At 28.3% G+C, this 14,063-nt stretch overlaps 1 protein-coding gene across 2 annotated transcripts in view; it reads left to right on the forward strand.

The window, feature by feature from the left end:
• Positions 1-10,839, forward strand: part of cwo (transcription factor cwo) — a 30,643-nt gene extending 19,804 nt beyond the window's left edge. Inside the window, exons 2-4 of one of the 2 annotated variants that reach the window (XM_065515900.1) lie at positions 5,342-5,465; positions 6,992-7,313; positions 7,385-10,839. In XM_065515900.1, the coding sequence (XP_065371972.1) occupies positions 5,342-5,465; positions 6,992-7,313; positions 7,385-8,856 (1,918 nt within the window). In that variant the 3' untranslated portion in view covers positions 8,857-10,839. The remainder of the gene's footprint in view (positions 1-5,341; positions 5,466-6,991; positions 7,314-7,384) is intronic. The other variant, XM_065515899.1, reaches the window with a different exon arrangement.
• Positions 10,840-14,063: the final 3,224 nt, after the last annotated feature.

A 14,063-nucleotide genomic window follows, 5' to 3' on the forward strand; every position in this document is an offset into this window, starting at 1 on the left:
CACTGACATTATTTAAACATCATTTATAGGCTTCAAGGAGAATTACATACAAACATAAATGACAACAAAAAAAAATAATAATAAATAAAGCTGCTCTCTCGTATACAAAATTTTATGAACAATAACAAAAATTGGATAAAAAGTGGTAACAAATTGTAATTGAGTCATAAATAAAAAATGATGGCGAGACAAGTAAATAAGCACGTTTTGAAATGCACACGATAATACACAGTATGTAATAGATGTACATATTTAAGTACATACATACATATATGACAATATAATAAGTATACATACAAAATTAAATTGCAAATATGTAAATAATAAGTAGAAAAACCTAACAATAGCAATAAAATCGCTGTTACATACAATTATTATTGTTGAATTATTTTTGTTTTTAAAAACATAATTGAGAGACATTTTAATTAACAAATAACAAAACAAAGGAATATACAAATGAATTAACAGCCATCTATACCTACATATATACACAAAAACAAATACATACATATACAAATTTCTGCTTTTGTTATCTATAATGGAGGGCAAAATAACGGTTCCACCTTTTTGTGATGCCCTGAAATACAACTCTGTTAGTTAATACATATGTATGTGTTAGGGTATTCAATTAATCGGGTTTCTGGTTTAATAGGTTAACCGAGAAAATAATTAATCGGGGTTTAGATTTAATCGGTTAATAATCGGTTAATTTAAAATTATTCGATTAACCGAATAATATCTATTTTAATTTTAAATTGAAAATACAACCACGAACTTTGTTTACAAAAACATAAAAAAACAAACAAAACATAACAATTCAACCAAAAAATAATAGCAAATATGGTATTTGAGATCCTTTTTGTATACACATTTGAGTTTTTTTAGGATTTTAGTGAGATCTTCTGAAATAAGCTTTTATAAAAAGATAATTTATTTTTTTTTCCATTTACACGATATTTTTCATTATATTTAATAAAACTTGACTTGGAAAAAAACTCTCTCGCTGATTGTAGATGTTGAAGAAATCGAAAGCATGATGAAGAATATTCAATATCTGTCCTTTTTGGAATGATATTGAATACTTTTGATAGTTTCGTTAAGTTCTGTACATGTAAATGCAAACAAAGTTTTAAATACATGTAAATTAAATATGTCAGTTGTTATTTCACTAAACATTTTTCTTGAATGTTTGAAAAAATATATAATTTTAATTTGAAATTTGTAATTCAATTACAAATTGGAAAAATAATTACAAAAAAATATGTTAAAGTGCAAAAAAAAAGGAATTTCGGTTAATCGAAACAAATTAATCGGTTTATTTGTTATTTGAAAATCGTCAATTTTAAATTATTCGAACAGTTAACCGTCCAAAATTAATCAGTTAACCGATTAACGGTTAATCGATTGAATACCCTAGTATGTATGCAAAGAGTTGTTTTCATAACAGTAATATTAATCATACGTCACATGTGACACATGTTTACATGTAACAAATTAAAATATTTGTAATAAACCATAAAATAAGGTCATAGCTAATTAAATTTATAAAAAATTTATCATAATTAATGTTTGTTTAATATGATTAATAGATTAATGTGTAAATTTTATATTTTTTAGCGCTATACACTTTCTCATTGTAAAAAGTTTTCAACTTGATTGTCTCTGTTTACTAAATGGCATTTTTCTGTTTAAATAACAATCTAATGTGAGAGATGTTTGTGTGTTCCGTGGACCCACCTCTATATCCGTTTTAGAAAATTGTTTAGGTTAGTAGTCAGCAAAATAACATCATAATTATACTGTTAGCGCCATTTCGAACGAACCCTCCTAAAAATGTGTTCAGTATGGTTTTTTTATTGTTTTTTGTTATGGTATTAAATTGGTCACCACTATGCGCTAGGCTGAAGTGTTGCCATAGGTTTTCAGTAATATATTGTAGCTTTTCCCTCGTATATTATGTTATAAAAAATAAATCACTCAAAATAACAGTTATAAAAGGATTTTCATTTTACCTTTATCAGTTTTTGTTCTTTTTAATGCTTTGATGAGAGACAAACAATTTCAATTGTAATTGATCTTAATAACTGTTACCATTCATTCTCTTTTATCTACATAAAATAACAATATTTTTAACATAATATTGAAAGAATATGATGAATATGAAGTAATTCAATCAAAAAAAGTAACAGAAATTCAAAATTTGTTGTTGAAATTAATTGTGGCATTAACTATTTGTAATTTTTTTTTTTTTTGAAAAATTGGTGAATTTTTAAAATTTTATTTTTTATAGATTTTTGGAAAAAATTCTTTTTTTTTAAAAAAATTTACGACTTTAAAAAACATTTTTTTTTTTAATAATTTTTCTCATTACAAAGCAACACATTCGATAAATAGAAATAAACTAAGTTTTAATTAAAGTCTCAATTTTTAAGACACATTTCTATTTAGAAAAAAGTTAATTATTATTTGATTGTAAATAAATAAAAGCAAACATTTGTACCTGCTTTTAAAACATAAAAAATACCAGAACTAGTCATGTTCGTTTGCATTTGTACCTGAATTTAAAATAACTTAGTAATTAACAAATACATAATAAAATATATAGTAATGTTTAAGTTTTGTGTAAATAAAAAAGATGTTATACATTAATATTTAGTCTTTTCTATTTTAATGTTAACGTTTAGCGTTTTGCTTCAAAATAGTTGACAGCTCTACCTAAAGTGTTCTCTATAGATCGCTCTATCAGTGATAAACACAAAAACGGCCTATAATTTTAATTGTAAATACATGAAAATCATTTTATTTTCTACATTTGCGACCCCATAAACTATATATGTATATATTCTGCATTCGTATTGGTATGGGAGAGTCGAAAATAAAGAAAATTTGCTGAGATATAAGCAAAATAACAAGATTTTTTGAACTGGTTTTGCTTATATCTCGAATACTAAGTGATGTAGATAGACAATATGGACATCTTAGAAATTCGGATCTAATATCTATTTCGGGAAAATATTTTTCCCAAAATTAAATTTTTTTTTCCATCAAACATGTTTTTTTCGCTCCGAGCTTGGGTAAAAAATTCGACATCTACAGCAACTCTGCACCACAAAGTGACTAGAATTGCCTGCAAAACAAACTCATCACTGTGCCAAAAATGAACAACTACATTTTCTTTGAACTCACACCCAACATTAAGTACAAGGAATTAGTAGTATTTAAAATATACAAAATTTCAGGCAAACAAATTTGCCATATTATAAGAAAAAAAAAACAGATAAAACACACACCAACACAACAAAATGAATGAATACATAAACTAAAATTGTTGCTCTAAATTTCATTTGCACAGTGTTTTATTGAAAATAAAAAGAAACCAATAATAACAGAAATGTTTATTAAACTAAAACAACAACAAACAACTTTTAAAATAATTTATTATAAAAAAAAATTTAATCATTCATTTCATTAATTTAAAATGAAAAATTTCCATTGATTCGTATAAGTATTTTTATTTTTCTTTCTTGCTCTCTCAAACTTTTGACACATGATTTATTATAAATTCATTGTTGTTACTATAGTTATAGGAATGAGTAAGAGTGTATGTGTAGGGGCAAGTTTAAAAATAAATTGTTTACACTGTCAACCTCCCCCCCCTGCATCAATGTTCATACATACATATGTACTATGTAGTTTATCTGTATATATGTGAATAAGTGTATAGTATGTATGTTGTTTATATTTAAACAATAACAAAAATATTCATGCCAAGTTATAACTTATAAGTATTATTGTACAGAATTGTATTATTTAAGAGGAAGGAAGGCAAAGGCAAATAAAAAAAACAACAGCTAAATAAAACGTGTTTATTTTGAAATTTGGACAACTCATGTGAGAGTAAAAACGTGTTTATACAATAAATGAAATACACTTAAAGTTTTTTTGCGATTTTTTTAAAAATCATTTAGTTGAGTCAGAAAATTATTACTACACACATCAAGTATTTCAAATAAAATTATTATTTTTAATAAGGAAATGCTTACAAATTTTCATAAAAAAAATTAGTTCAGTTTTATATTCTATTTTTAAATTAGATATTTAGCAGTATTAAACACAAACGAAAAAAATTTATGTTACAATTTATATCTAAAATAGGCATTAATACAGACTAAGCTGATTTGCTTAGTCCATAACCAAGGATTGGAAAATGAAAAATTTTAATTTATTTCTGTGTTTTTTTATATGTACATATATATTTTTTCAGTTCTTTTTTATATTGTTTTTGAACTGAAAAGAAAAATATATAGTTTTTATGTGTTTTTTATTTCTTCGATGAAAACTTAAAATTTCATGTTTTCGGTTCTTAATTTCTGATCTCAGTCCATAACTAATTACAAATTTATTATTTAAATATTATTTCAACTTTCAACTAGGTATGTAACAAAATTATATTTAACTGGTCCTTAAAACGAGCTTCTATTTGTATATTATTCTGCCATTATATATTCTTAAAATGTTATTATTTTTTTTTTGAAGTGTACAAAATTATTTCAGTTTTTAAAATATCAACGGGTATGTTTTAATTTAATTTTGAATATTCACATTTTATTTGATTAGTACTTCATACTCTAAGAGAACAATTTACTTACCTGCAGCGTTTTCTAATAAAATTCAATACGCCCAGGATATTTAATTTGTTCTCTTGAAAATGTTGACACTCTGTTGAAGTGTATACAAATTATTACATATATATTTTTTGCTTTGTAAACTTTTTTCGAATTTTTTTTTCTTTATTTCTCGTGTTAATAAAGACTAACACACCTTGAGCAGGATTATGGTCCTAAACGATATTAAAAGAAATAAACTTGAACCCAACGGGTTAACCTGATAACCCTAAATGGTGCTCTCTGATGTCAGTTATACTCGTACACAAACATATAGTGAGGCATGAGGCCCTGGTGCTTAAGCTGAGCCAATGAATGATTACAAAAATATTGAAAATTTCTGTGTCTGTACAGTGTGTGTATGTGTGTGTGTTGTGTCACCGGAGCGCCTTCCCCCCTCTAAAGCCTTGCCATTTTATACTGTATACAATATGTCAAAATTTATTTAGCTTTATTTAGTTTTAGTTTTATAATTTAAACTACATATTTAATTCAAAATATTAATAAACTTGTTTGAAAAACAATTTAAACTAAAGTATTTTTGTTCTTCCTTTATTTCTCTTTTTCCATAAACAACCAATAAAAAAAACCAAAACCACTTCTTTAACTTCAAATCCAAATCAAAATACAAACAAAAAATAAAAATTCCAAACAAAAAATCCATTTAATACAAACAGTGAGGCAGCAGTATCCAGTTTTCCTTATTGTACAGAATCTAGTTTAAATTTTTCAACAAATGCCACCGCCTACAGTGAGGATGATGCAGAATATGCCACCGGAAGACGTAATAAAACCTCGAGGGTAAATATTTTTTATATAAACACAAAACGAAACACAAACAAATTCTATAATATTTAAGTTTGATACATAAATATTTAATACACGTTAAGGATTTCGGCATTTAAGCACAAATCAATTTAACCGAATATTTATACATCGCCTACAAAACTGCAACAGCATCATCACCCACCCACCGCCTACACAGGATTGTTGTTGCCAGAGCAACTGCTTTTTGGAAAAGGAATTAAATGTTCTGCATCATCGCACCTTCAAAATTATATACCTACATTTATTATAATAAATATACAGACATACATATAAGAATGTTTAAACAATTATTTTTAAACTAATATTTTATGACATTAACATAGACTGAAAAGACCTGATGGACATAGCCAATTACCAATTACCAATTTTCGTTTTTGTTGGCGAACTTTTCTAGTTGTGTCAGCAAAATTTTAGATGCGATGACAAAACTTTTGTTTTTTCAATCGTTATTCATCTCTATCATATATGTATACAATAGAATCATATTGGCAATAAATGCGGGTGCCAAAACGAATTTCTCTGTGTAGGCATCTTAAATGGAGTATTTTTATTATTTTTTTTATACTTACCATTTTACTAAGAAGTTTTAACGTTACCCACCGTTTGACAAGACATCAATTTGTTCACACAGCGAATTTGCCTCCTGTGGAAAACTCTTATCGATGTTATATTCTTGTTCGAACAACGTTGACAGAGCAATTGTTCGCACAACTACATATGTATGTATGTCTGACATCAAATGTCATTTTCACACAAAAATAGCGCCATTTTAAAAAAATTATAAAGAAAACCCGAAAATGAACAGGTTTTTTTAATATTTTGGGAATAGATGAAATTAGAAATCCTATTGTGCGCACAAAACGTTGGTCTCTCAAGACGTCGGGTTATAGTTTATATCATAGAGAAATCATGAAAGATTTGGGGTTATAGTTTCTATCACAGAAAAATCTTAAAATAATCACACATAGATTTTTTTACTAATACATTATCACCACTTAGATTTTTGACAGCTGAGTTAGGCCGTTGACACGAGAGTTTCCGATCTATGTTATCTATGGTTTCTATTTCCTATTGTTAAGAAAATATCAGTAATGCCAACACCTTGAGAACTACTCTCATTTTTTAAATTTTATATAGTCCTAGAAACCTATACGCAAAATTATACAACATTTTAAAAACGAATTCAAATGACCCATGATAATTTTAACGAAAACAGGGAAAGTAATGCAATTTAAAATTGTTAGAAATATCTACAACAAACGGACCTAATAACTAAACGCACTTACGCTGGACAGTACCAACTATGTATTTATAATAACTAATAAATTAGTTTAAGAGGTAACTGGTACTTTAATAATTTATAACATGTATTTTAAGTTCTAACCATAATAGAGTTAAAAATTTCTTTGGCCCTCAATTAATTTTGTGTTATTTTTTTCTTTTCTTTCCATTTTTTCCCTTTCTTTCGTCCACACTATCACTTTCATTTTGATTATTAGCAAGATCCATTGTCACATCGTATTATTGAGAAGAGACGACGAGATCGGATGAATTCATGTTTGGCCGATTTGTCACGCCTAATCCCACCGCAATATCAACGTAAAGGGCGTGGTCGTATTGAAAAAACAGAAATCATTGAAATGGCCATACGCCACCTAAAACATTTACAAAGTGAATGTCTGCAAAAAGATAATGAATATCGCACGGGCTATACGGATTGTATGAAAGAGGCGGCAAAATTCCTATACGATAGTCAAATGCAAGAATTTTGCTATCGTCTATTGGCCCGCCTGCAAGAGCACTGTGATGAGATCATGAAAAGTAAGTTTTTAATCGAAAAATCCTTTAGTAGAAAACTGTTGTTCTTATTATATATATTTAAAAATTTTTAGATGATTGTTTCCGTAATCGTAGCGGTTGTCATGCCTCGGATAATGTTAGTGCTTCTAGTGGTAGTCCACATCAAACGTTTCATCCGGTGCCACCATTATGCCAATTACGCGATATGTTGGGCACTTCCGATATTGAGCACAGCAATGATCACAATGATGTTAAAGATCTCAGTTTCCGCAATCACATTAATCAATTGCAACGCAATGTTAATGTCAATCAAATGGATAGCAATGCCAATGATGGTCATGGTATCGCCGGTGTGACTAATAATAGCAACAATAACATTACTAGTAATTCAACTACAACGGCTTCTGTGTCGGGAGTAACTTCAAATAATAATAATCCAACAAGTTCAACAACAACGGCTGGTAATTTGGGTCTGGCGGGCAGTGGTAGTTCAACAGCTCATCAACAAAACCAACAACAACCCCATCAAGCTCCAGTTATCACCTCAACTGCGCCTGCTTCCCTGCATCATCATACAGATTCCAGTAATCATGATTTTGATTCATCCCGAGAGCCGCTTCTACACACCGACACTTCAAATATGCACTCACCACCTCCACGCGATACTCTACTCTCAAATCATCATCATCATCACCATCATCTCAACAATACACATGCGCATCTGGGCCATCATCAGGACAGCATGCTGCAGGGACGTTTGCGCAATTACTCCGAGTCATCGCATGATATTGAGCACAACAATAACTACAAGTACAAAAATCACATCAAAGAACGTTTCAATCACGAACTGCACGACGAGGAGACATCCAGTGAACATGGTCCTGCCCCGCCTTTGTTACAAAGTGAAAATTCACATGCCCATTCCGAACATTCGAAGGACGGCACTGAGCCCGAGATTGCACCAATCATCGCCAAGAAACGTAAATTAGCAGAAGCTGCTAGTAGCCACAATGACAGCACTACCGATGACACTGATGTCCGTATGGCTCCAACATCAAGAACCAACAATACCAACCTGTTGAATTCAGTGGCTAGAGATGAGAAGCCATTTGGTCCATTTAGTGACATTAAAACAGAAGCTTCCACGGGACCTCTCATACACAATAAAACCCACTTAAGTGCTCCCACCAGTACCACCGCCCCACTGCCGGCTCGTAGCTTTGCTGTGCCCATCTTTGCTTTGCACAGCCAAGGCACCTACTATGTACCCCTCAATGTGGACTACAATGTGCTGATACCCTTCCTCAATGGTGTCGATCTATTGGAAAAGAATTTCACCTCAATGCCTGTCGTGCATCCCATAAACATTAATGTCAATTTTATGCCCACCTCATCTGCATCCCTCTTGGCCGTTGCCGCAGCAGCAGTGGCTGCTGGTAAACAGCAACAACAACAAACGTCAACGGTACTAAATGGTTCCGTTGCCACGGCAGCCGCCAATGCAGTGGCTGCGGTGGCTAAAGCCAAATTTGAAGCCATCACAAATGTGGCGAATGGTTGGTGAATAAAATATTTGAAGGCATTATTTACTCTAATTGAGAAAATAAAAACATTATAAATCAACAAATTGAATACGAATTTCAATTCAATTCTATATCATTTCGTCCAAAGGAGCCAGTCGTCCATCAACTGCCCAACTTTTCAAATTCGAAATGGAAATTGAATTTAAATTTTGTACATAAAAAAATCAACTACAACAACAAATACTAATAGAAAACCTAAATAGAAGAAAAAAAAACAAGAAAATGAAATGGAACAACTACCTCAGAATTCTGTGAAAATAATCATATAATGGTTTTTATAGCTAGAATCTAAAAGGTACATATTGTATGTATTTGATACACAAAAACACTAAAAATATGAAAGGATATACACTACAATAAGCATAAATGCCATTGCAAAACAATTTGGTATGCCATATTTTGCAAATGTAGCTATGCCTGCTGTAGCGCAATAGAAAACTCTTTTAATTTATTTAAAAACGGCTACAAAGCTATTTTTTCCATCTTTTTGATGTGGGACAATGCAGAATACATAGATTCGATACCAAAAAATTCAATTCATATTGCGAGTTATCGATAAAACTAAAATTTTTCGATTTGAAAAAAAACCTCAGAAATTGTTTTTTTTACGTTCTATAATGCGCTAAAATGGTATGTTGGCATCACTGCGAACAATATAGAACCGTTATTTTCTGTTGTTTGTTTATAAACATTGTTGCTGGCAGTTTGATTTCGTAAAATCAACAATATTTAAGCTGTCACATGTCACATGTTTCTTACGAAATGTAAGTCAAGAGATTTAGAAATAAATAATTAATGTTCAATGTGTTGAGTTTTAAATGACTTAAATGTTAGAAGCATAGATTTATACACATAGATCGGAAACTCTGCTGTCAAAGACCTAACTCAGTTGGTGAGAATGTATTATAGAAGAAAAATGTGTGAAAACAATGTGTGATTATTTTGAGTAATTTTTTTGTTTCACATTTTTTTATAGTTTCCACCCTATGTGTATTTTTCAATGGTCAGAAGTACAATCTAAGAATATGTATGTACTTCAATAGTGCCAGTAGCAAAAGTTTAAACATAAAGGCGATTCAATTCACAGCTTTTTGCAAGCGGTGCTAAAGCTAAAACACAAGCGTAGGCCGGTTCTACTAAGTGCAAGTTTTTTGAAAATTTTTTTTAAAATTTTGTTTAGATTTTCTAAGAAAACGACTGAAATTAACTTTAAGCTTGAAAAATTACAAAAACTATAACAGCGTTTATACAAATACAAATATATATTCTAAATAAAAAGTTTCAATAAAACCACCGATTTTTTTTTTTTGTTTTTTGATTTATTAACAAAACCTCATAGGAAAATAAATAACAAAACTGAAGATTTGGCATTTAGTGTAAACGCTGTAATAAACGTTAATTTTCAAAATATGGCAAATAGTTAAATAATGAATTCTGTAAAAATTTCTATTTTAAGAAGAATATTGTTTAACTTGTTTAATAAAGTCTACAATGATTAGTTCGGCTGGGCCGAATCTAATATACCCTCTACCTTATTACGATAAAAAATTATTTTTTCATTCAAAATTTATAATTTAACTTGGCTATCACAAAATCTCTTATTCTTGACAATTTAAAAACTAAAAACTTTTCTCCATGTTTTGTGCAATTGATTTAGAGTGTTGGTCCAAAATCTTTCCGAAATTTGTGGACCGAGCAAGACTGATTAAAAAAAATAGAAATTGACAAATGGAAAAAGTTCTTGTGGGCAGGGGGTATACAAAAGAAATTAAAGAGGAAACATATTAAAAGATTTAAAGTAACAACTGATTGAAATTTTAATAAAATTCAATATTAATTACACATATTCTATAAGTTTCTTTGTTACAAAAATGTTCAATATATTAGTTTATGCTTTGTACCTGTTGAAAAAGTACTATTTTAAATAATACTTTTTGTTGTAATTTATATAAAATAAAAAAATATAATAAAACAATTAAAATTAATTGGTGTTATTAAAATTTATTTAAATTATGCATTCCTTAAAAGCATATAAAATATTTAAATATGGCCAAAAATACATATGTATGTATGTTTATATAAATAAATATGTATGTAATTAAAAAAAAATATTAATTATAAAATTTAAAATTAAATGCACAAAAAATGTTTGAGTTTTATTTTTATTTTCTTTTGAATTTTTTGTATCTACTTTTAAATATTGAATATTATTAAAATTTCATTAAAAAAATATAAAATTTTTATATAAAAAAATGTAAATAATTTTGTTACAAAATTACAACAAAAAACAAAAAAAAAACATAAACTATACATTGATGTTATTAAATGTTGTAATTGTTAAAGAAAAAAAATAAAACAAAAATATCAAGCAGTTTTATTAGTGTCTACAAAATAAACAAAAGAAAAATCTTTCTAAAAGATACAAAATTAAAAAAAATAAATACATAAATATATAAATGAAAAACTTAAGAAAATTACTAGTCATAAACTGCGTTAATACCTAAATTGTGAGTAATATTTTTCGTATTTAGTTTAGTATTTTGTAATGTTTTAAATTTTATTAAAACTAAAAATTAAAAATCTAAAAAAAAAACTATGTATAAACAACTACTAGTTAAAGAAAATATATCTATGTAAATTTAACAAATTCTTTAATTTCATCGTTAAGTTTGTCTTATTTTGTATGCTATAAATTAAATTACTTATTCTTAAAATTGTTTAATCAAATAATATTATACTTTAACTACTACTACTATTTCGTTAAATTAATATTACTTATATTTTCTATTCTACTATTATTATTATTATTCTCATAAGATGTTTTGTAAGTAATACTTTTTTTTAATTTTAGTTACTATAAATACTTTTAGTTTAGTTAGTTTATCTAAAGAGAAGAATATTATTTTTTAACAAAAGCTGTATTGTATTTTAATAATAGTTAAATAACTAAAAAATCAACAAACAAACAAATAAAAATAAAAAAAACTTTATATTGAATGTTAAACAAAAACAATTGTGGGTTTTCTTTACAATCAATACAAGCTAATGTAGTGGCGCACAGTGGAAATATTTGAATAAAACTTCGCATGGCTATAGAAGAGCTACAGTTGTAAACGGTATTATATGGGTAAATCCTGCGTGACGAACGCTTCATTCATACGCGTTTTCGGATTAAAATATAAACATTTGTTGGTCTTTCAAAAGAGATATACATAACTTCAACCTATACATATGGTCAATTCACAAGGTCTCTTATCAGTCATATTGTCATAATGTCCTAATACAGTGACGGACATTACAATAGAATCACTACCAATATTTCATTTAAAACCAGGAGCAATCATAAGGATTGGTGTGGGCCAGAAAATATAAAAAAGTGGCAAAATGTGTTGTGGACGGACGAATCGACCATTAATTTAATTGGTAGTGATGATAAGACATTATATGGGGATGCTTTTCTTGGTATTGCGTTGGTCCAATTTATTGGATTAAAGAAAATATGGATAAACACTTGTATGTAAATATTTTGGAGAATGTTATAAAGCCACATGCAGAATGGAATATGCCCTAGTGGAAACTAGTTTTTCTTATCAAGTTGCTAATTTACTGACATCAATTAAAGAATCATTATCTAATAATGATGTTTTATAATGTAATATGTTTGAGTTTAAGTTTTGACTTTGTTCAATTTTATTTATAATCATAGATAGTTATATAGTTTCCTTATAATATTTATTTAATTTATATCATAATTATTTAATTTATTTTATATTTAAATTTTTTAATGTAAACTATTTTTTTAAGTAGAAATTTATAACCGATTATGGCCAATAGGCTAGGTTGTTGAAAATAAATAATAATAAAAAAAAAAAAAAAAAATGACTCTTCCAGCAAGATAATGACCCAAAGCACACGTCAGGTCTTGCCAAAAAATGGTTTTTATATAACAAAATTCATTTTATGGAATGGCCGTCTCAATAACCAGACTTAAATCCTATGGAAAATAGTAAAATACAAACTCGGACCTGAAAAATTGAAAAACAAGGAAGAACTTTGGCAGAAAATTCAGGAAATATGGTATGCAATTTCCCGATCTACATGCGAAAGTTTGTTAAATTCAATCCCCAAAAGATTTGATGCTGTTATTAGAAATAATTGATATGCAACAAAATATTAAGAAAACAACGAATTCTTATGATGATTTTTTATTTTTAATCATTTTAAGACTGATTGATTCTATTTGAATGTCGCATATTTTATTTAGTCTTTTAGATTAGACATCGTTTTTAACATAAGAATGTGTTATTTTTTTATTTTACTTTTTTCTATTTATTGTTTACGTTATGAGCATTAATATATAATGAACAAATGAAATGAAATCAATTTTTGTAGTTTTACCGCTTTAATCGAATTCATATGTAGTGATTCTATTGTATTGTCCGTCACTGTATATCAGGACTCGGCGGCACGGCTTAACCGACTCTTAGGCATTCGGCGCAGGTCTCAGCTGTTTGGTTACGATAACACAATAAACATAGCATACAGAGTAATATTATTTTAAGACATTTTTTGCTTGAAAAGCAATAAAAAAAACATTGTGAAATATTAGGACATTATGAAATGATAAGAGACCTTTCGAATGGAATAAAACAATTTTTAAAAGGAATTTGTTGCGAAATAATTGATCACAAAGTTTTATGACGCACGCTACAAAAACCGGAAGTAGCTTGGATATTTGAAGTTTGTTTTCATAACTTTTAGCGAATTTGAAAATGAATATAAGAGAATTCTAAAATAACATATTTGCAGCCAAAAAAATTTCGTCGTTTTTATATTACGCCTGAACCCTTTGTGACGCACGCATATACGAGTAAATAAACAGAATTGTATTTAACGATCGCCAATCTTAACCAACAAAGTATTCAAAAGTTTTGTTGCTTTGCTCATTGGTATTTCACCTATACCAATAACCCAACAAATCAAAACTATTTAGAAATCACTTGTAACAAGCTTACCAACATAAGCCTTCAGCTTAGAAAAGTGTTGTGGTTACTATTGTAAAAGTATTATTAGAAATTATTTAATAATAAAAACTGATCCCTTGCGATCATATTACTTGTCTGTAGTATAATAAGCATACATTCGTAATATTTTTGTAAGGTTAGGAGTGAATATAACCAAATAATAT

The sequence above is a fragment of the Calliphora vicina genome, chromosome 1 (assembly GCF_958450345.1).
Source record: "Calliphora vicina chromosome 1, idCalVici1.1, whole genome shotgun sequence".
Taxonomy (NCBI): Eukaryota; Metazoa; Arthropoda; class Insecta; order Diptera; family Calliphoridae; genus Calliphora; species Calliphora vicina.